A 24274-nucleotide genomic window follows, 5' to 3' on the forward strand; every position below is an offset into this window, starting at 1 on the left:
ACTTGTCAATTGCCACCAATACATGGGTGTATCCTCCTTGAGCTTTCTTGAAAGGTCCAATCATATCCAATCCCCAGCATGCAAAAGGCCAAGTTACTGGTATGGTTTGTAGCTGCTGTGCTGGCAGGTGTTGTTGTTTTGACAGGTACTGGCAAGCTTCGCATCTCTGAACTAGCTCGGCTGCATCATTTTTTGCTGTTGGCCAATAGAATCCTGACCTGAAAACCTTCCCGACCAATGTTCTGGATGCTGCATGTATTCCGCACTGCCCTGCATGGACTTCCTCCAGAAGTTGCTTCCCGGTGGACGGGAGAACGCACTTCATGAGGACGCCTGACGCGCCCCTCCGATATAATACCTCCCCAATGAGTGTGTAGTGAGCTGATTGTCTGGCAATGCGCTCTGCTGAGTTCTTGTCATCTGGCTCTTCTTCATTCTTTATATACTTAATAATCGGTTGCCTCCAGTCATCAGAGTCTGACTCGGGTTGGTCTATGATGTTGCACTCTTCTATTTGATCCATCGAGATGCTCGGCTGAAGGATTTCTTGCACAAAGACCCCGGGCGGGACTTGAGTTCGACCGGATCCGAGCTTGGACAGTATATCAGCCGCCGTGTTCCGATCTCTTTCTATATGATGAAACTCCAGACCTTCGAATCTATCTTCTAGCTTTCGGACAGCGGCGCAGTATCTCCCCATTGAATCATTTGAACAATCCCATTCCTTGTTTATCTGACTGATGACTACCAGAGAATCCCCATATACCATCAGTCTCTTGACACCCAGCGATGTGGCGATATTTAATCCGTGTATCAAAGCTTCATACTCGGCTGCGTTGTTAGAGGCCGGGAATAGCAATTGGAGAGCGTACTTGAGGTGTTCGCCTCCAGGTGCAGTGAAGAGAATTCCTGCTCCTGCTCCCTGCAGCTTCAGCGAGCCATCAAAATACATTCGCCATACTTCTGTGGTTTCTGGATTATCCGGCACTTGCTGTTCTGTCCACTCTGATACGAAGTCGACCAGTGCTTGAGTTTTGATGGTAGTGCGAGGTCGGAACTCGATATCATGGGACCCCAACTCGCAAGCCCACTTGGCTATCCGGCCAATGGCCTCCTTGTTGTGAAGAATGTCCCCTATTGGAAAACCAGTAACTACTATGACTTTGTGGTCGTCAAAGTAGTGACGCAACTTGCGGGCAGTTAGAAGTACTGCATATAATAGCTTCTGAACTTGAGGATACTTTTTCTTCGATGGGCCTAGAACCTCACTGATGAAATAGACGGGGTGTTGAACCGGATAGGCATGCCCTTCTTCCACTCGCTCGACTACCAACGCAGTGCTTACCACGTGAGTCGTGCAAGAGATATATAACAGCAGATCTTCAGCCGGCTGAGTCGGCGTAGCTCGCCGGGGCGGTTTCAATACTGGCGGTGTTGTCAGGAATTTCTTCAGTGCGTCTAGAGCTTCTTGTGCCTCTGAAGTCCATTGAAACTTATCCACCTTCTTCAGTAGTTTATAAAATGGCAGACCTTTTTCTCCCAGTCTGGATATGAATCTGCTCAGGGCTGCCATACATCCAGTGAGTCGCTGAACCTTCTTCTGTGATCGAGGAGCTTCCATCTTCATGATAGCTTCAATCTTATCTGGATTAGCTTCAATTCCCCGGTGGCTGACAATAAATCCGAGTAACTTTCCTGCTGGTACCCCGAAGACGCATTTTTCAGGATTGAGCTTCCATCTATATCTTCTCAAGCTGTTGAAAACCAGCTGTAAGTCTTCGATGAAGTTTTCTGGATTCTCTGTTTTGATCACCACATCGTCCACGTAAGCTTCCACACGCTTGCCCCAGTGATCGGCTAAGCATGTTTGAATAGCTCTCTGATAAGTCGCTCCAGCGTTTTTGAGGCCAAACGGCATGGAGGTATAACAGAAAGCACCAAATGGGGTGATGAACGCCGTTTTTTCCTCGTCTTCTTTTGCCAAACTAATCTGATGATACCCGGAATAGCAATCTAAGAAAGACAGCATCGAACATCCAGCGGTGGAATCCACCACTTGATCTATCCTTGGGAGCCCGAAGGGATCCTTCGGACAGTGTTTGTTGAGATCAGTATAGTCGACGCACATGCGCCAATCCACTTTATTCTTTTTGAGTACAAGAACAGGGTTGGCTAACCACTCGGGGTGTAATACTTCTCTAATAAATCCGGCCGTGACCAAGCGAGCTAACTCGGCACGAATGGCCTCTCTCTTGTCGGGCGTGAAACGACGCAGCTTTTGCCGGATTGGCCTCGCCTGGGGATAGACCTTCAATTTGTGCTCGGCCAGTTCTCTTGGGACTCCCGGCATATCCGCAGGTTGCCATGCGAATACGTCTCGGTTATCTTGCAGGAACTGGACGAGCGCGCTTTCCTATTTGTCACTCAAACTGGAGCTGATGATGGCCGTCTTGCGCTCATCAGCGAAGCCCAGGTTGATCCGCTTGGTGTCTTCAGTCGGCCGCATAGAGGTCGCGGCCTGAGCTTCGTTTGCCAGTACGGCGAGGTCTTCATCAGGCTTAGAGTTCGCCGGTGTAGAAGAAATCGCTGATGGCTTGGTGGTGAGGGCTGCCTGGATGGCCACTCGGAAACATTCTGCGGCGCCTTGGAAGTCGGCGCGTACAGTTATGATTCCTTGTGGTCCTGGCATCTTCAGTATCATGTACGTGTAGTGTGGAATGGCCATGAACTTGGCCAGCCCTGGCCTCCCGATGATGGCGTTGTACCCGCAGTCGAAGTTCGCCACCTCGAACCTCAGGAACTCGGTTCTGTAATTATCCGGAGTCCCGAAGGTGACCGGCATGTAGATGTGGCCCAGCGGATACTCCCCTTCCGTCGGCACGATGCCGAAGAAAGGAGCGTCTGACTCGTGGAGCTCTTTGAGGTGAACTCCCAAGCCTTGAAGCGTACGGGGGAAGGTGACGTTGATGCTGCTCCCCCCGTCCACTAGTACCTTCTTCACCCGGCTCTCTCGGATCACCGGATCGACGAGGAGCGGGTATTTGCCTGGGTGGTCGAAGTTGAGCCATTGATCCTCCCGAGTGAACGTGATTGGATGCTCCGACCACCGGTACGGGGCGGGAGGGCCGGTGGTCGCCACCAGTATCTGGCGGTCGTTGAGCTTTTGTTGTCTCTTGTTCTCCTGCGACCCATGCCCGCCGAAGATGACGTTGACCTCCCTGTCAACGCGCGGGAAAGCTCCACCTCCCCCTTCCTCCGGCTGATGGGGTTGTCGTGGTTCATCTGGTCCTCCCCTCGGCGGAGGAGGTGGTAGAGGTTGGAAGGGTCGGCCATGCCCGACGGAGTGCTTGAAGTCCCGGCAGTTGCGGAGAGTGTGGCGCATATCCTTGTGGTACGGGCACTGGGCGTCGAGGATGTCGTCCAGCGTGCGTTCGCCTCCACGAGGTCCTCCTCGGGCGCGAGAGGCGGGTGGTCCGGCGGCGTGTACCTCTTCGCGAGGCCTCTTCTCCCAGCGCTTGTCGGGCGGCTGGTTCGCGTCGCGTCGTGGTGCCGCTGGTACGGGTTTTGTTCCTCCGATGAGGTCCTGGGCCCGCTCGTCAGCGGTGATGTAGAGGTCGGCTTCCCGGAACAGCTCCTCGGAGGTGGTTGGCGCCTTTTGTAGTATGGTTCGGACGAAAGCCGAGTCATTAGATCCTCTGTAGAAGTCCTCGATCACGGCCGCCTCCGTGACCTCGGGGATGCGGTTTCTCATGGTCTGGAACCTTTTAAGGTATGACCGGAGAGTCTCATCTCCCCGGCGCTTGATGGATTTGAGGTCCCATGGTTGCGCTGGCTTGTCGGAGAGAGACTGGAAGTTGGCGGTGAAACGTCGGCTGAAGTCTCCCCAGTCGTCGATGCAGTGTCGGGGTAGATGCCGTAGCCACTGCAGTGCGTCTTGCCCGAGGACGATGGGCAGATACGCAGTCATGACGTCCTCTGATGCCCCGGCAGCCCGAGCGGCGGTGGTGTAGACGGCTAACCAGCCCCCTGGGTCCTGCTTAGGTTCATATTTGTCGACATTGGATACCTTGAAGTTTGGAGGCCATTGGATGGCCCTAAGGCGCGGAGTAAGAGCAGATACTCCGCACGTGTCCTCCTGTCGTCGAGGATGTCGCCTGTCCCGGGGAGGGGAGTGGCGGTGGTGGTTCCTCGACCGTTCCCGGGTGGTTCCACCAGTTGAAGCCGTTGCTGACTCAGTTCGGGTGGCCTGGCTTTGAGTCGGGAAGCCATGATCTCGGTCATACTCCTCCCGACGGCGAATTTCGTTCTCGTGCCGCCGTTCGCGCGAAGCATTGATAGAGCTTCGCGCGTCTCGGCGACTGTTGATGGCGTGTCGCAGATCGTTCGGCGGATGGGCGAGCGGTAGAAGATGATTGGCTGCCTGAGTGAACAGGCGCCGGTATCCCTCGGCGTCGGGGGTCCGAGGAAGTCCGTCGGCTATCCGGGCCAGAACGCCTCCGACTTCGCTCGGCGTATTCATAGCTCGGGCGAAGTCGGGGTTCAGGTTGCGCCCGAAGAGCGGATTCTCGCGTCGTTGCCTTGCATCTTGCTCGGCTTGCTCCTGAGTCCGACGGCGATCTCGTCGTCGGGAGTTCCTTCGTTCCCTGAAGACGCGTTCTTCCGGAGTTTCTCCTATCTCTGAGACCTCGTCTCGCGAGACAGGCTGCTCCGGATCCCGTTCTCCAGCGGCGTGATGTCGTCGGATGTTCCTGCGCCGGTTCCTTCGTCGGCGGGACTCTCGCTGAGGCGGTTCTTCTCCGGGCGCAGTCGGTTCATCGTCGGAGACGGCGGGCGATTCTGCCCTCCCAATGAAGAGGACGTCGGGGTAGAACGGCATTGCTGCCGCGGCGAATTTCTTTCCGTTCTCCTTTGAGGCCGGAGGAACGGGAAGAATGACTGGCCTCTCTCTGATTTCCTTCCTTCTCATGACCTGTGTCCATTCTTTCGTCGGGGAAGTAGACAGCGGAGTCTTCCGGGTCAGCGAGCGTCTAGCTCCAGCCTCCCCGGAGGCGATCTTGTTCCGAAGAGCCGGAGGTAGCGTTTTTCCAGCATTCTCGGAGTTTGTTGGAGGAGACTTCTGTTCCGGTAGATCCGCGAGGCGGTGTAGAATTCCCTCTTCGTCCGCCACGGATGAGATTGTTCCGAAGCAGAATGTGGATCCGGGACGCATGGTAATCTTGCTGTGGAAGGTGACGGCCATTGAGCTAGCTTGGATCGTCGACACACCCCCTACCTGGCGCGCCAGCTGTCGGTGTTTTGGGTCCGACCGCACACCCGGGGTTGCCCCTCAAGGTGCTTTTAGGAGTAGGACGGTGTCGACGACTGTAGCAAAATGGTTCGTGCCGATCGCACGAGGGACAATGGACAAGGTTTGCAGGTTCGGGCCGCTTAGAAGTGCGTAACACCCTACGTCCTGGTAAGTATATGAGCGTGGTTACAAGAGGATTCTCCGGATAGAGGGCGCAGAGAGTTTTTGTGGGTGGCTGAGTAGAATAGGGTCGATCGATCTGAAGGGGTGCCCCCTAGGCCTTATATACTCGGCCGTGGAGCATTACATATGTTATGATAGCAACAAGTAGCTGAAAGATAGTGAACTTCTTGAGCTTATCCCTACGTAACCTCCGCCGACTTATCCTCGCATGGCTCCGTTGCATGGGGGCTTCAGCGCGGGAAAGTCGGGTTTCTGTTTGTGATTCATTCGTTCGACGTTGTGGGCCGCCTGTGTTTGCACTAATCAGTCCCGCGTCCTCTTTATTGGTGGTCTTTCCCTAGGCCCACGAAAGAATGACCTTACGAATTATTGGGCCCTTGGGCTTTTCGTGAGGCCTTTTACTTCTTTAGTGGACCCAGGGGATATCTATCCCCCACAATAAACTTATCATGTTCATCATACAACAAATCCTCTTGTTTTTCTAAAAGCCTATCCTTTTCATTCAAGGCATCAATTAATTCATTGATTTTATCAATTTTATTTCTGTCCAATCCCTTGAACAAACTAGAGTAATCTATTTCATCATCACTAGACTCATCGTCACTAGAAGAATCATAAGTGACATCATTACGAGTGATTACCTTCTTCTCTCTTGCCATGAGGCAAGTGTGACGCTCGTTGGGGAAGAGGGATGACTTGTTGAATGCAGTGGCGGCGAGTCCCTCATTGTCGGAGTCAGACGAGGAGCAGTCCGAATCCCACTCCTTGCCAAGATGAGCCTCGCCCTTTGCCTTCTTATAATTCTTCTTCTTCTCCCTCTTGTTCCCTTGGTCCTGATCACTATCATCGTCGGGACAGTTAGCAATAAAATGACCAAGCTTACCACATTTGAAGCACGAACGCTTCCCCTTGGCTTTGGTCTTGCTTGGCTGTCCCTTGCGACCTTTAAGCGCCGTCTTGAATCTTTTGATGATGAGGGCCATCTCTTCATCATTAAGTCCGGCTGCCTTAATTTGTGCCACCCTGCTAGGTAGCGCCTCCTTGCTTCTTGTTGCCTTGAGAGCAAGGGGTTGAGGCTCGTTGATCGGTCCATTCAAGGCGTCGTCCACGTATCTTGCTTCCTTGATCATCATCCGCCCGCTTACAAATTTTCCGAGTACCTCCTCGGGCGTCATCTTCGTGTACCTGGGATTCTCACGAATATTGTTCACGAGATGAGGATCAAGAACGGTAAATGACCTTAGCATTAGGCGGACGACGTCGTGATCCGTCCATCGCGTGCTTCCGTAGCTCCTTATTTTGTTGATAAGGATCTTGAGCCGGTTGTATGTTTGCGTCGGCTCCTCGCCCCTTATCATCGCGAATCGTCCGAGCTCGCCCTCCACCAACTCCATCTTGGTGAGTAAGGTGACATCATTCCCCTCATGAGAGATCTTGAGGGTGTCCCAAATTTGCTTGGCATTGTCCAAGCCGCTCACCTTGTGATACTCGTCCCTGCACAAAGAGGCTAGCAACACAGTAGTTGCTTGTGCATTTTTATGGATCTGTTCATTAATAAATGAAGGACTATCCGAGCTATCAAATTTCATTCCACTTTCCACAATCTCCCAAATGCTTGGATGGAGAGAAAATAGGTGTGTACGCATTTTGTGACTCCAAAATCCGTAGTCCTCTCCATCAAAGTGAGGAGGCTTGCCAAGTGGAATGGGGAGCAAATGAGCATTTGAGCTGTGCGGAATGCGCGAATAATCAAAAGAAAAGTTTGAGTTAACCGTCTTTTGTTTGTCGTAGTCGTCGTCCTTGTGGGAAGAAGTAGACTCGTCACTGTCGTAGTAGACGATCTCCTTGATACGTCTTGTCTTCTTCTTCTTCCCAGCTTTATGTCTGTGGCCCGAGCCAGAGTCGTTGGATTTGTCATCTTTTGGCTCGTTGACGAAGGACTCCTTTTCCTTGTCGTTGATCACGATTCCCTTCCCCTTAGGATCCATCTCTTCGGGCGGTTAGTCCCTTTCTTGAAGAGAACGGCTCTGATACCAATTGAGAGCACCTAGAGGGGGGGTGAATAGGTGATCCTGTAAAACTTAAACTTATAGCCACAAAAACTTGTTAAGTGTTAGCACAATAAATGCCAAGTGGCTAGAAAGGAGTCTCAACAAAACACAATACCACAAGAGATCAATCACAGAGACGACACAGTGGTTTATCCCGTGGTTCGGCCAAGACCAACGCTTGCCTACTCCACGTTGTGGCGTCCCAACGGACGAGGGTTGCAATCAACCCCTCTCAAGTGGTCCAAAGACCCACTTGAATACCACGGTGTTTTGCTTGCTTTTTCTCAATCCCGTTTGCGAGGAATCTCCACAACTTGGAGCCTCTCGCCCTTACAATTGAAGTTCACAAAGAACACAGAGCAAAGGGGGAATGAGCAACGCACACAAGACTTCAAAAGATCAGAGCAACAACACGCACACAAGTCGCAACAAGAGCTCGCAACACAACTCAAAGAGTTCGCAACTCAACAAGAGCTCTAGATGCTATCACAATGAAACGAATGCGTGAGATCGATGTCTTGGTGCTTAGGAATATTGTAGGAATGCTTGGTGTGCTCCTCCATGCGCCTAGGGGTCCCTTTTATAGCCCCAAGGCAGCTAGGAGCCGTTGAGAACAAATCTGGAAGGCCATCCTTGCCTTCTGTCGTCGGGCGCACCGGACACTGTCCGGTGCCCGATTTCCTTCCTTAATTAGCGAAGCCGACCGTTGGCAAACTTGAAGCCGTTGGCGCACCGGACATGTCCGGTGCACACCGGACAGTCCGATGCCCCCTTCTAGCCGTTGGCTCGGCCACGTGTCCCGCGCAGATCGCGCGGCCGACCGTTGGCCCGGCCGACCGTTGGCTCACCGGACAGTCCGGTGCACACCGGACAGTCCGGTGAATTATAGTCGTACGCCGTCGGCGAATTCCCGAGAGCGGCCACTTCGCTTGAGGCAGCCTGGTGCACCGGACACTGTCCGGTGCACCACCGGACAGTCCGGTGCCCCAGACCGAAACAGCCTCTTGGCTGAACACAGCCAACTCCCCTCTTTTCTTCTTCTTCCTGTTTCTGATACTTAGACAAGTATATTAGTACACAAAATCAATGTACTAAGACATGGAAACATACCTTTGCTCCTGATTTGCACTTTGTCCATTCATGGGCATAGATTTACATTTAAGCACTTGTGTTGGCACTCAATCACCAAAATACTTAGAAATGGCCCAAGGGCACATTTCCCTTTCAGTCCAGGGACCCCCCGGGTTCGAAACGCCGACAACCCTAGACTCATATCATTATAATTTTTAAGAACTATGTGTTAGTTGCTCTTATTCAACACTAAATTGTTTATGCAATTTCATTAAGTACTTGTTGATGAATTATCGGTATGTTATTTATGCAATTTTATGATTGCAGTTTCAAATTGTTTGGTGATTGTGGTAATACCAAACACCGAACTAAAAAACCGAACACCAAATTGTGCGGTTTTTTATTTCTGAACAAAAAATTGGTTTCCATTTTCCAAACACCAAACTTTTTTGACACCAAATAAACCAATTAAACCGAAAGTCCATCCCTAAAAATGACTTATCTAAATGTCTTCTAAAGACTTACAACTCTAACTCTACGATTTTCTAGAGCACATAATGACCTGTTCCACCAAGTCTTTCAAATTTTCTGGAGCTGAAGCTGTGACAAATAAGGAGTAAGATGGACCCAAACAGGAGAGCATTTCAGGTGATCCCAAAGCCTATAGGAAGCCGGACAATGCCCCATGGATATCAACCCTAGCGCTACCAATAACAGAGAAGACATTGAGATAGGTGACTGGGATTTTGATCTCGAGAGCAGATGTCCTCTTGAGCTAGATCCTATATATAGTATTATTAATGGTGAATCCGGGAATGGACTAGGGGGGGCTCATTTCCTAGTAACCAGTGACAAAGATAATATAAGATGTTAAAAGGGTTTATTTTTCTTCCTTCTTCTTCCTCTTCCCTCCCCCTATACTTTTCACCTCTTTCTCCAATGAAGTGGGGCTCATTTCCTAGTAACCAGTGACAAAGACAATATAAGATGTTAAAATGGCTTATTTTTCTTCCTTCTTCTTCCTCTTTCCCTCCCCCTATACTCTTCACCTCTTTATCTAATGGAGTGGGGCTCATTATTCTCTCCTCTTATTCTTTCTTCTCTATACTCCACCTATATATTCAATAAAGTTTCATGGGCGGGGAGGGGGGGAGGGGGAGCAGATCCGCCACTGAGTAGTATGCTTTTATTATTAGTTTGTGTTTAGTTTTTGTTCCTATAGAACTTTATTCAGTCCTGATGTAACACCTAATCGTAGATGTGGTTCTTGCGCGTTGTTGGCTCTGTAGTATTACTGTTGGATGTATAATTATGTATGTAGGGGGCTAGTTTGTATTCTATTCACATATAAATTAAAGCACAATGGTACATATTTCTCATATGTTTCCTCCTCTCTATGTTCTCGTGTTTCCATACACCTATTTATTTTGCTGTTATTTATTTTCGCTCTTGGCTATTCCGATTTCGATTCTAGTTTCAGTGTTAGGGCTAGTTTTAGTTTGGCGACCTTATTTTTTCTAAAATATTTTTATTTTTAAGAGAAATTAGTTCATTTCTCTTGAGAAAATAAGAATCATTAAAAAATGAAGTTGTCAAACTAACCCTTAAATATAAAAATAAAATAGAAAAGTGGTTGTTCTTCTATTTCCATTGGGTTTTCATCGCTGCTACTCCTCTGACGGTTCCCGGATTCCATTTAAGCCTTGTTTGTTCGTGCCAGGATTTTATTTAGGCCTTGTTCGTTCATGCCGAATTTCACTCGAAATCGTTCTATCTGATCAAAGATTATATAAGAGAATCAATCCTGCTATGAATCGTTTTGATCCATCATCAATGTTTCGATCCATCATCAATCCATCAATCCGTAACAACCGAACAGGGCTTAGTTGATTCATCGGATCGGATCAGCCGAGATTCACATGCTGCCATCACCAGGGTAATGAGCCAGCTTAGCTTACGTTGTTTAGTTTAACAGTCCAGACTATTATTTATCAGCAGGCCTTGTTTCATTCCTTTTAATTAGATCAATGATGATGGTGAATCAGCCAGTTAGTCGCTTTCACGTACGCACGTTGTTTTCAGAAGAAACAAGGGCACACACGTCTCTCGCACGTACTACAGTGTAGTACGAACAGAAACAATGTGTCTGAAAGAGACACATACTAGTTAATTAAGATGTCATAAATGCTTCTGAGTTTTAAGTGTTTGACAGGCTACGCATATGCTGGTTGGACGATGATTGTTGCCCCGGATTTCAGCAAGTCCTACAGATTTGAATCGAGCCAATCCATCCAGGCACCGCGTGCAGTGCAAATGCAGTGAGTCAGTGTATGCACCTTCCTCCCTGGAACGTCCAGCCGATCTTCCCCATCTGGCGCTCCCACAGCGGGCGCGCCATGTAGCGCTTCCAGTCCACGATCACCCTCTTGAGGTCGAACAGCTTGTTCTCCAGCCCGACGCAGCAGGTCATGTGCACGGTGGCGATGCGGTTGAGGTCCCTGCCCAGCTGGCAGAAGCCGCTGACGGTGGCGGCGTCGATGAACCGGATCCGGACCCCCAGCCCGTCCGCGAGCTCCCGCTTGATCTCGTTGAACACGAACTGGTCGTGGTTCTCCGGGAACCGCCGCCGCGCCGCGTGCCAGTAGGCCATGGCGCGGGCGTTCCGGGGCGTCGCCTTGAAGTAGATGAAGCCCGTGTTGGGGAAGTTGCCCAGGTCGTCCGGGTTGCCGAAGTAGAAGTCGCTCGACGTCGTGATGTCCGCCGCCATCGTGATGTGCACCAGCGGGTTCCGGAACCACGCCACGTCCACGTCCTGCGCGCGCCACGCCACGCCAGTCGTCAAACGGAACGCCGCCTCGTAACTCGTGAATAAACCAGTGAAAACTCAACGGGAGCAGCGACTAGCGAGCGAGGCACGTGCCGTGAAGAGCAGGTTGTAGCCGAGCTCGAGGACGCGCTGCTGCAGCTTCAGCTTGCTCCACACGAGGTCCAGGTAGTCCTTGGTCATGTAGCTCTTGGCGCCGGAGAGGTCGAGGCCCGCCTTCTCCGGCCTGAGCAGGTGGCAGTGCGGGTGCACGGCCTGGCACCGCCGGAACGCGCCGTCGTCCATGGCCACCACCACGACGTGCTTCGCGAAGTGCGACACGTTCTCGCCCACCTGGAAGCTCTCCAGGAACGAGTCCAGCAGCGACCCCGGCGCCGCCCACGCCTCGTTCACCGACGTCATGATCACCGTCCGGTCCTCCATCGCCGCTCGGCGCAGCATCCGCGCAAACCCCGCATCGTCATCATCGGAGCCGGACGCGCCCGCCTGAAAGAGAACAAAAAAACACGGCATCAGCTCATCGCCGGTGGCCAAGAACAAGGAAGCAGCTAGCGCATTACCTCGTTCGCTGGAGGAGCTCCTACTCCGCCGGCGTGTTGCTCTAGAGCGTCGACGACCACCGTGCCGTTTGCTCGTGGAGTACTAGTACTGCAGCGCACGCTGCCTGAGCCAGAGCGAGGACCGGCCTCCAGCGCGTTCCACGCGGGGCTCGCCGTCGCCGTCAGGAAGAAGAGGAGCAGCACGGTGGCCGAAGCCGCCCCGAGGAGGAAGACGACCAGCGGAGACAGAGACGGGCTGCTGTTCTTGGAGGTCGCCATGCCAGCCAGCCGCGAGCGAAAGTAATGCTGCTAGTGCTACTCGTACTAGCTAGCTAGTCCAGAGTCCCAGCTAGCTGGCATATTTCCGAAATTGACCTCTCTTGGAGATTGCTAGTCGGACGCTAGACGTGCCAGTTTGTGCTGCCCAACTCGACTCTCGCGTTTCATTCAATTCAACTCTTTTATTCAGTGATTCTACCTGTCTGCGCTGCCGCCGAAGCTTCTGCAACGGAGACTATTCAGGCTTCAAAGTGCAGGGTTGTCAGAGATTTATCTATGCAAAGGATCCATACGGAAGAACAGAGAATTAGAGATCTGTCAGCATCAAGAGAGATGCTTGACGATTTTAACGTGCAACCACTCGAATTGAAGCGCGGTACACGTGCCAATGTGCCATAGGTCAGGCAAGATGCCCACTCCGAACAAGAAACCTCAGTCGTCTACTCGTCTTCCGTCCGTTGTCAGCTTTCTGAAACAAATTAAACTGACGACGACAAGGCTTGAGCTTGACAATGGCAAGTGTTTCCCAACCCGCGCCGCCCATTCTTCTTCGCTTCCCGTTTAAACCGATACAGGTTTCTGAAAGAACCTGTCGGCTCTGCTCTGAAACTGCAATGTTTTGCCGCATTTACAACAACGGGGTTATCAAGCAGCACGGCAGTTTGCAGTTTCGGGAAAGACGATGGACAACATGCTCACCCATTTATCTGACCCCTTCAGAAATTGTAATCCTACCCCAGCTATTATCAGCTACACATACAAAGTATTTAGAATTCGAGCAGTTGCACGTTAAAATTGTCGAGCATGTAGACTCTGGGGAAGCGTCGTTATAACTGATAATACAATATAATATCTACGTTTGTGCCAAATTATCCATATATATCATTACCAAGGATAATATAAAGTAACACTTTCTTATATCTAAATTATCTGCCTCTCTTCTTACAAACAAGCAAACAACAATATCTCCTAAATCTAAGTGTAAATACTACAATATTGTTTTAGCAAAAAAAAATAACACAATACCCATAAAGCAAGCATGTTGTACATTCGAAATTATACATTTCACCATTGTGCACAGTCCTTTGTTCTACCACACCAAGTTAAAAGCCTTTAGTTTGGTTTTGTAATTAAGTGACATAGGAAAAACTCTAAAACTATAATGCGATAGTGAACCATCATTATGTTACTTCGACTCTATTGCATCTCCTATTAACCTCAACGCTCCTAACCTCAACGGTATAACTCCAGTTCTACTATTCTAGTGGCTAGGGCTAATTGTTAGCTAAGGTCTTCGAACTTTAACACTAGTAGAAAAGAGTTCAAAGTCTGTGGTGCGATTTAAATTTTACAGGCGATTTCAATTTAAGCGTCGGTGCTATTTCTAGTGACGATTTCTGCATTTTCTTAAACAACCGGCACTAAAAATTATTTCTAGTGGCGGTTTTATTAAGAAAGCGCCACTAAAAATTATTTTTATCCTGCTTTTCTATTTTTTGAATGACCTCGTATGAAAATACCATCAACATAAAAGTTGTAGATCTCTAAAAGTTATGAAACTTTATAGTTGACAACTTTTTTTATTTAAAAATGTTTTGGCTATCAAAAATTATATTTAAATTTGTCAAAATTAAAATGCAAAATTTTCAAACGAACTCGGATTGGAAAATACCCAAATAAAAGATGTAGAACTTTAAAAGTTATGAAACTTTATAGTTGACAAATTTTTCGTTTGATTTCGTTTATAACCTCAAATAGTCAATTTATACTCGGATTGTTCTAATATGTGTGCAACAAAACTGGAATATAGGTATAAAGTAAATGATATATGCAGTGATAGATGGTGCTATGAGTGAGGTTAAGGTTATGGATTTGATTTCCACCGACAGTGTAGCAGTGAATTTTGCGCGAAAATGTCAGGACTTATCTATTATCTCTTCGATAGAGATGGGAGGAGGGCTGGGCCTGGAAAAGGCCTCTCCTAAAAAAATATATTTTTACTATTTTTAAACCTCATTTTATATTTCCTGAAAAATTAATTCACTAGTCAGTTATCCGTGTGTATAAATAATTATTTATACTAAATTCTATCAAAGACAGTTCTAAAAAATATCGTTGTAAATGGGTTCACAACCAACCGTATAGAATTTCTGTGTACTAATGTAACAACATATACCATTTTATTTGTTTCACCAATTTGTGGTTGAAAAACGAGAATTATATCAGGCAGTCCAGTGCCCTAGTCGCTTCTAGGGATACGTGATCTCATGTATTTATCGACCAGTTCTTTTTGTCCGGCGTTCCGCACTTGCCGGGATCCTTCCAGATGAACTTTCGGCTCTTCTTCTCCTGCGGCGGCAGGACGGTGTAGTTCCTCCACTGGCCGAGCACTTCCCTGAGGTCGTGCAGCTTGTTAGCGAGCCCGAAGCAGCAGTTGGCGTGCATGGTGCACGCCGCGCCCATGTCACTGTGGAAGATCCGGCAGAAGCCGGCGAAGCGCGCCGTGTCGAGGAACTGGATGCGCACCCCGAGGTCGGCGGCGAGCTCATGCTTGATCTGATTGAATATGGCCTGCTCGTGGTTCGGCGGGAACCTCCTCCGCGCAGCCCGCCACCGCCGCAGCATCTCCACCGTCCGGTTCGTTGCCTTGACGTAGTAGAAGCCGGTGTTGGGCCAGTTGTCGAGGCTGTTTGCGTCGCCGTGGAATATGTCGCTCGACGTCGTCGTCATGTCCGGGTACACGCTGATGTGCCGGAACGGGTTGCGCAACCACACGACGTCCACGTCCTGCATGCAGCGAACCGTGAAGAGGAAGTTGTAGGTCTAATTAATCGTTTCAGCTTCGACACCGGCTGGCTGGCTGATGCGTACCGTGAAGAGGAAGTTGTTAGACGGCTTGCTCATGCACCCACTACCGTCAGGTGACCTGGATGAGCAACATTAGTTGCGTCATCAGCGGCTCCATCTGCATGCACGTCCAGGTGCATTGCTCTTCACCGGTGTAATCATTTAGCATCCCATGATTAGCTCCTTCCATGTATAGCTGCATGTAATCTAGGATTGCTTGCCGTGATTGTTGCTATCACTGGCTATTTGTATCTGCCGATGTAAGGGAACAGAGTATCGTGTGAATCATTCTCTCTGTAATACACCTTCACACTTTCATGGTATCTTGAGCGGCTCGCTTCCTGCGACCCTCGCTTCCGCATCCCAGCCGCCGGCGTTTCTCGCCCGCTGCATCTTCCCTCCCGTCATCCCCTCCCCACCATGGCCGACAACAGGGCAGAGGCAGAGCGCCTTGCTGCTCAACAGCAAGTTCTTGATGGAGAACGTGCTCGCCTTGAGGCTGATCGCCGGACCTTCGAAGAAGCCCAGCGCGCAATGCAGGAGCAGCAACGTGCGCTGGAGGCCACGACCATTGCCGCACTCCATACCCAGGCAGTGGCTGTCCTCAACATCCGCACCCTCATTCCCGTCGTCCTCGACACCGACTCACCAAACTACACACAATGGCGCGGCCTCTTCCTCCTCGCCGTGGGCAAGTACGAGCTGTCCGACCATGTTCTCTCCGACACCTCGCTCTCCACCGATCCGGCCTGGACTCGCATGGAGTGCGTTGTCCTCAGCTGGATCTTCGGCACCATCTCGGCAAGTCTAGTCCAGCTTGTCATGTCGCCCGGCACAACTGCCCGACGTGCATGGCTCAGCCTAGAAGACCAATTCCTCGGCAACAAAGAGACCCGTGCTTTGTACCTCGACGCCGAGTTTCGGAACTTCACCCAAGGCGACCTCAACGTCTCTGACTACTGTCGCCGGTTGAAGGCCATGGCTGATGCTCTTGGTGACCTTGGTGAACCTGTGCAGGATCGCACTCTTGTTCTTGCCGTCTTGCGCGGTCTGAACGAGCGTTTTGCTCATCTGGCGTCTCTCATCCGTCGCGCCAAGCCCTTCCCGTCCTTTGTCGAAGTTCGCTCGGATCTTCTTCTCGAGGAACTAACCATGCAGAATCGCCCCGTCGTTGCTCCAACAGCCCTCGTCGCCACCGGCCAGCCCGCCAGCACTGGTCGCCGCGGCACCAACAACAGCCGCAACAATCGTCGCGGTGGTCGCAACACCCGCGGCAACTCTGCGTCCACTCCCGCTGCTGGCCAACGCTCCCAGGTGGCCCAGGCCGCGCCTCCTCCACGTGCTGACCTCCCCTGGAACCCATGGTCAGGCACTGTTCAGATCTGGCCACATCCTGGGGCAACCTCCATCCTTGGACCAAGGCCCAACTTGGCTCCTCAAGCGCCCACTGGGCTCTACGCGGTTGGTGGGCTGGCTGCCTCGTCCCCAACTGCTGCCGTGCCTACTGGGTACGCAACACCACCTCCTGCAACTCCAACGCAAGGCATTGGATGGAACCAGGCGGATCTTCTCCACTCCTTCAACACGATGACGCTCAACCCTCCCTCCTCGGGTGAATGGTATATGGACTCCGGCGCCACATCTCATATGACCTCAGATGCTGGTAACATCACCACTTCTTATCCTCCCTCTCCTTCCCACTCCTCCGTAATAGTGGGCAATGGATCTACACTTCCTGTCACATCCATCGGTTCCACTACCATTCCCTTATATAATCGTCAATTTTCTTTACGCAACATTCTTGTCACCCCTAATATTATCAAAAATTTAATTTCTGTTCGTCAATTTACCACTGACAATAATTGTTCTATCGAATTTGACCCTTATGGCCTTTCTGTGAAGGATCTTCACACTCGGAGCGTGATCGCCAGGTGCAATAGCTCTGGACATCTCTACCCCTTGTTGCCATCGCCGCCCCAAGCATTCATCACCTCTTCATCCTCCACGTTGTGGCATTGTCGGCTTGGTCACATCGGTGATGAGGCCCTCTCCAAACTATCTAGCACTAATTCCATTTCATGTAATAAAGCCACTGAGTCATTATGTCATACATGTCAACTCGGTCGCCATTGTCGTTTACCTTTTAGTCACTCTAGCTCTCGTGCCAAAGCCAATTTTGATTTAATCCATTGTGATTTATGGACTTCTCCGGTTGTCAGCATTTCAGGGTACAAATATTACCTCATTCTTCTTGATGATTGTTCACATTATTCTTGGACTTTCCCTCTACGCCTTAAATCTGACACCTTCTCCACTATTTCTCACTTTTTTGCCTATGTCCGCACTCAATTTGGCACTGTGATTAAAAGTATTCAATGTGACAACGGCCGTGAGTTTGATAACTCTGTCGCTCGTCATTTCTTTCTCAACCATGGTGTTGTGCTTCGCATGTCATGTCCACACACCTCCCAACAAAATGGCAAGGCCGAACGTATTATTCGGTCCACCAACAACATCATGCGCTCCCTTATGTTTCAAGCTAGCCTCCCACCGTCCTATTGGGCTGAAGCCCTTCATACCGCCACATATCTTCTCAACCTTCATCCTACAAAAACACTTCAATTTCGTACACCATACCATGCTCTCTACGGTGTGCAGCCATCTTATTCTCATTTACGTGTTTTTGGATGTCGCTGCTATCCAAACCTTGCATCCACCGCACAAAATAAGCTTTCCCCTCGCTCTACATTATGTGTTTTTCTAGGATATCCATCCGAACATAAGGGCTATCGTTGCCTTGATTTATCTTCTAACCGTATCATTATATCCCGCCATGTCACTTTTGACGAAACATCTTTTCCTTTTGCCAGCAACCAATGCCCCATTGAACCAACGTCGCTTGATTTTCTCACTGACATGGACTCCGTCCAGCTTCCTGTCTTTTCTCCTGCAGGTAACTCACACAATGTGCACACGTCTCCTACACAGGCTGCTGCTGGCCAGCAACCCAGTAGTCCATGTGCCCCTGTAGTCTTGCGCCTGCAGCCTGCAAATGGACCTCCAGGCGACAGCCCGCCATCTAGCCCTCCTGCACAGCCCACGTGCGGGCCTCGCAGGGAATTGGTTGGGCCATCCTTGGCTGCTGCGCAACCCACGTCTGCTCCTCGTGCATACTCTCCAGGCGAGGTCCAAGCAACGTCTGGGCAAACTTTGCCAACTCATGAACTTCCACCCTCAACAACGCATGAGTGTCCTCCTGTTTGTGTTGAACACACCCGTCACCAGATCACCACTCCAGCTGCTCCAGGAGGATTGGCTCCCACGGTCCCAGTCGTGTCCACTCGAACTGGCCACCGTACTGCAGTCTCAGTCTCCCCGACGGCCAATACACATCAGATGGTCACTCGTGGCAAATCAGGTTTCCGCCTTGACACTGACCGGCTCAATCTTCATGTTGCAGCTATTTCACCGGTCCCAACTTCTCTTCGTCGTGCCTTGGCTGATCCAAACTGGCATGCTGCCATGACCGAAGAGTTCGATGCTTTACAATCAAATGAGACATGGGATCTTGTCCCTCGTCCATCTGGCGTCAATATTGTCACTGGAAAGTGGGTCTACCGTCACAAGCTGCGTCCAGATGGCTCTCTCGAGCGTTACAAGGCTCGTTGGGTTCTTCGAGGATTCACCCAACGTCCTGGTATTGATTTTGATGAAACTTTTAGCCCAGTCGTGAAGCCTGTCACTATTCGCACCGTGCTCTCACTAGCTCTCTCACGTGACTGGCCTATTCATCAACTTGATGTGAAAAATGCTTTTTTACATGGAACTTTGTCTGAGACAGTATATTGTGTGCAACCCTCTGGTTTTGCAGATTCTACTCACCCAGATTATGTCTGTCGCCTTAACAAATCCCTCTACGGATTAAAGCAGGCTCCTCGGGCTTGGTACAGTCGGTTTGCATCTCACATTTCTTCTCTCGGGTTTATTGAGGCAAAATCAGATACCTCCTTGTTCATCTTCTCTCGAGGCTCAGATATGGCTTACCTGCTTTTATATGTGGATGACATTATTCTAACAGCAACAAACTATAGCTTACTTCAGCGCATTATCACAGCTTTACAGACTGAATTTGCTATGAAAGATTTAGGTAACCTTCATCATTTCTTGGGTATCTCGGTAACTCGTCAACCCAGCTCTTTATTTCTGTCTCAGAAGCATTACATTCTTGATATACTGGATCGTGCTGGCATGACAGATTGCAAACCTTGCAACACACCTATTGATACTTCATCCAAACTCTCTAGTGATGGACCTCGAATATCAGACCCGACACAATATCGCAGTTTGGCTGGTGCTCTTCAGTATCTCGTGTTCACAAGACCAGATATTGCTTATGCTGTGCAACAGGCCTGTCTCTTCATGCATGATCCCCGCGAGCCTCATCTAGCCTTGGTGAAGCGTATATTGCGATATCTTCGTGGTACTTTGGACTATGGATTCTTAATTCACAAGTCTTCATTGGACAATTTAATTGTTTACACAGATGCTGATTGGGCAGGTTGTCCTGACACACGGAAGTCCACCTCTGGGTATGCCGTTTTTCTTGGAGATAATCTATTGTCGTGGTCTTCCAAAAGGCAGCCAACTGTGTCTCGCTCCAGTGCTGAGGCTGAGTATCGTGCTGTTGCTAACGGCGTCGCTGAAGCTACTTGGCTCCGACAGCTGCTTCTCGAGCTTCACAACCCTTTGCATCATGCTGCTGTTGTTTACTGTGATAATATCAGTGCAGTATATCTCTCCAGCAATCCAGTTCAGCACCAGCGTACGAAACATGTGGAGATTGATCTACATTTCGTCCGCGAGCGTGTCGCTCTTGGCCACGTTCGGGTCCTTCACGTGCCGACTACTTCACAGTTTGCTGACATCTTCACCAAGGGCCTTCCATCTTCTGTCTTCACTGAGTTTCGGACTAGTCTGAACGTTCGACCTCCTCCCGCTCCGACTAAGGGGGGGTGTTAAACGGCTTGCTCATGCACCCACTACCGTCAGGTGACCTGGATGAGCAACATTAGTTGCGTCATCAGCGGCTCCATCTGCATGCACGTCCAGGTGCATTGCCCTTCACCGGTGTAATCATTTAGCATCCCATGATTAGCTCCTTCCATGTATAGCTGCATGTAATCTAGGATTGCTTGCCGTGATTGTTGCTATCACTGGCTATTTGTATCTGCCGATGTAAGGGAACAGAGTATCGTGTGAATCATTCTCTCTGTAATACACCTTCACACTTTCAGAAGTTGTAGCCGAGCTCGAGGACGCGCTGCTGCAGCGAGAGCTTGGCCCAGACGAGCTCCACGTAGGCCGCGCTCAAGAAGCTGCTCTCGGAGCTGAGGTACGTGGCGGAATCCACCTCGAGGCGGTAGCAGTGTGGGTGCACGGCCTTGCAGTGGACGAACGCCATGGCGTCCACCGCGACGACGAGGACATGGTCAAGGAGGTGCTCGGTCCCCTCGCCGGCCCGGAAGCTCTCGCGGAACAGGCCGAGCAACGAGTTAGGCCTCGCAAATGCTTCGTTCACTGACGTGAGGATCACCGTCCTGTCGTCGTCGGTGGCGACTCTGGGTAGCAGCTCAGCCAGTTCTGCAAATTCGGACTGCGAGGGTCGCGATAGTGTCATGCAACGTGCATGGAAGAGTACTGTACAATCGATGTACGACGCGAGAGCGTACGTTGTACGTACCTCTTGACCTTGGGAGGTAGGAGAAGTAGGAGCAGTGTGATCAGTGGCGCCGGCTAGCTGCTGGGTCGTCGGGGTTCGGCTGCTCCCCCAGCTGCTCGGTGAGATGCTGGACAAGCCCTCGCCGAGCCGGTCGGACGCGAGGTAGAAGAGGAGGGCAGTGGGGAGAGCGGCGCCGAGGAGGAAGGACAGCACGTGGTAGCTGGCGGCGTCCTTGCCCTGCCCGCAAAGCCCAGACGGCCGGCCAGCCCCATGCTTGTTCATCAATTCCTTGCTTGCAAACCGGGCAATGGAGAAGCTATAGACTGCCCGTACTAAGTACTCCAGTTACAGGGTATCGTCTCTGCAATCTGCTTCAAGGCCTTAGCGTGATCTCGGTCTCTTTGCAGATGCAATTATTATTTATTAGCGTGGTCGCACAAATAGGTTACATGTGCTGTGGCGAGAGCATTCCCTTCTCGTATTTTTCAGACCACGATGTGTGTGCGCATTTAGTTTGATGCACCGACACGCAATGCGACATCTTTTTAATTTGAATGCGGTAACCAAGATTTTTATCGAGCAACGTTAATTAAGCAAGATAATTAAACGCGTCAACTTGATTTTGCTGGGCGTCCTAGGGTTGCGGCCGGACCAGCGTTCCAGCTTGCCAAGGATCCACGCGCGTGGTTTCTAGTACTCTGCATAGTGCTGGCATCATGGACAGTTTTTTTATCACTACGAGCACGGTCTAAAAATAGAACCCTAAAGCACGATTCAACACAAAGTCATATAAGTTGTGCTAATACAGTCTGAAGGTAGGCCTAAGTTGGGCCTCAAAATCTGGCTTATCGGGTCCCCGACATAGCCTGCACATAAGCTAGGCTTGGGTCGGCCTAGCCCAATAAAGCCCGCGGTGTTTAATTTCTTTAATTGAGTAAGTTGTGGACTTTATGTGGTTATAATATTTGGACTTTATGTGATTTAAATATGTGGTCGGGCTTGACCGACATGGCCTAATGAATGCTCAGTGTGCTGTGTTAAGCTAATTCACTGTTTCTACTCTTTGGGATAGCACGATGGAGTCCAAGTTTTTTTTTGATTTCTCGTTCCAAGCCCGTTTGGCCCGAAGCACGATGGACCTGAGCCGTGCAGGTCTGGTCCAAACGTCGTGATGCATGCAGTGGACTCTCTCCCTCTCTCTGACCGAGAATACGACGATATGAATGTGAAAGAGCCACAACAATTTCCTTCATTTATATCAGTAGTAGGATTCAAGTTTGCTTAAACATTGAGACACTTACTTGGCAATTGAGTACCAACGGGTTTAGAGGCAAGACGACCCTTCCAAAGTCTTTCTCAACCTTTAAGACTTGTTTATATACATGGGGATTGAGAGGCTTATAATAATTTGCTAGTCATATGCCCCTCAATCCCCTCTAATTCTCATGCATCCAAATCAACAAACCCTTAAGGATTGGGTTAGGTAACGGACCCAAGTATTGGGCTGTCTGGTTTCATCAATCGATTAATGGGTTGTGGCCTTGGGTCCACTATAGGCCTACCCATCCGGCGCTTAATTATATAAGTGGTCGACATGGGTCTTTTCATCTTTCCCTTGGTGTTGTCAAACAATCATTGCACTTTTGTCTTCTTTATACTAACCTATAGTAGTTCATGCATCCTTGTGTTCTACCTCTTTTCGTCCCCTTTTACCATTCACATGGTGATAGACAATATGAAGAAGACTGTTCCAAAGGAGAGCACCATAAAGGTGCCAACAATCACTGAAAAGGTGCCTACAAACGCCATGTCAGGTGATGCTAGTGGAGAGAAAGTGGAGCTCAATTTGTTGCTAGTGAGGTCGATATCCAGAATCTAGTGGATTTGGGTATCTAGCACCTAAGGAGCTTGCAAGTTGGAGATCTATGAAGGGAGAGGAGTTCCTTTCTCCCAACACCGACGAGGTCATCGTCTTCCTTGATTGCTTCAAGAGAGGTTTCAATGTGTCTTTGCATTGGTTCATTTGGGACCTTTTGTGTTACCACCTTACCTATGATGGGATCATACTCCTCTTGGCATTCATATCCTTTCGTGAGAATTTTGTGGAGTGGACATTTTTCACAAATTCTTCAATGTGCAACCTCAAGACGAGTAGGAGGTTTCAGATAGTCTTTTGATCAGGTCAAGTGACAACTCTTTCTTCTTTCACATTGACCTACCTTCCCAGAATGGAGTAGCTGAAAGGCACAATCACACTTTAATGGATATGGCAACAAGCATTATTAGTCACTCCACTTTGCCATTTAGCTTATGGATGCATGCACTAAAAAATTGCTTATATCCTTAATAAAGTTTCTAGTAAGACCTCATTCGATTGCATGGGGAGGGGGTTGAGGGGAATTAATTTTCTTTTAAGTCAATCTTGGTTAGCAAGGGATTTAATCCCCTCCAACCCACTTCTATCTGAATTAGACCTAAGTTGGTGCCTAAAACACCATTTAAGTTATTGACTAGAAGGAAGCACTTGCTAATTTTTTTGCATGTTAGAGGTTGTCTAGCAGAAGCTAAGGTATTTAGGGCCAATTTGGCATAGTTCTGGAGCAGAACTCTAAACCGGAGTAAAAAAATTTCTACCTAGACACCTCAACTCTAGAGAAAAAAACTCTATAGAGTTTTTGGAGCTGTAGTACACAAAACTGGAGCACCTCCTTTCCTACTCAAAAAACAACAAAAATAAACCTAGACATGGAGTTTACTACTATTTACTCTCCACTACCACTCATTACATAAAAAAGGTTGTTCTTTCTTTGTTCTGTAGCCTTTCTCTTCTCCCTACATGGTTGCTTGGTTCCTCCGGCATGCCTCCTCATCCCTCCATTGCCTGGCGTGCCTCCTTCTCTCTCCACCCGTCGTGACTCCTCCTCCCTCCTCCGGCAGCCGTGCCAAAAGCAGGGTGGAGAGAGACGTCAAGGAGGCTATCAGCTCTGGCATGGAGGGCGTCGTTCTACATCTTGGGACAAAAGTACAGAGATGAGCTCCCACACTTTCCCTACTCGTCCATGGATGTGGTGTTCGAGATGGCGGGCGTGGGGCGGGGCTCCTCGTTAGGACGAGATAGAGCTTCTTGTCGGGTTTCGATCTAGCAAATTGATGTGTATTTTAAACCAGTGCGCTTATGTGGTAGGATATGTATTGTTGTTAGTAGTATTGTTTTTGTTTGTAGTTGCCTAACACTTGATGTCAATGTTACCTATGACAAATGAAGGAACTATTGAACATGGCAATGTTCATGGTACGTTTTTGTACAACAATTGTTCTCGTGCCTGACACAAGTACATGTGCACTAGTAATATGTTGTAGATGTGGTATTACGTAATCATATATCTAGCTCTATGAGCATGGACCCTAATTCTCTTAAAGGCTTCACTCAAAGAGAAGGAATCTATCATAATGAGACCTTCTCACATGTTTCTA

General features: G+C 49.6%; 2 protein-coding genes across 2 annotated transcripts; both read right to left on the reverse strand.

The window, feature by feature from the left end:
- Nucleotides 1-10756: 10756 nt before the first annotated feature.
- On the reverse strand, nt 10757-12458 carry LOC100194181 (Nucleotide-diphospho-sugar transferase family protein). The gene is made up of 3 exons (NM_001359420.1): nt 11977-12458; nt 11513-11902; nt 10757-11404 (listed from the first exon to the last, which is right to left on the reverse strand). Exons 1-3 carry the CDS (start codon nt 12232-12234, stop codon nt 10916-10918), a joined length of 1137 nt encoding a protein of 378 aa, NP_001346349.1. The 5' UTR covers nt 12235-12458; the 3' UTR covers nt 10757-10915.
- A 1939-nt stretch (nt 12459-14397) lies between these two features.
- Nucleotides 14398-21151, reverse strand: LOC100284419 (uncharacterized). The gene is given in 6 exon segments (NM_001157314.1): nt 14398-14687; nt 14689-14730; nt 14732-15021; nt 15106-15122; nt 20383-20734; nt 20822-21151. Coding segments are annotated over 6 exon segments (1002 nt in total). The 5' UTR covers nt 21083-21151; the 3' UTR covers nt 14398-14647.
- Between the last annotated feature and the right edge of the window lie 3123 nt (nt 21152-24274).

Source organism: Zea mays, chromosome 8 (assembly GCF_902167145.1).
Source record: "Zea mays cultivar B73 chromosome 8, Zm-B73-REFERENCE-NAM-5.0, whole genome shotgun sequence".
NCBI classification, from domain to species: Eukaryota; Viridiplantae; Streptophyta; class Magnoliopsida; order Poales; family Poaceae; genus Zea; species Zea mays.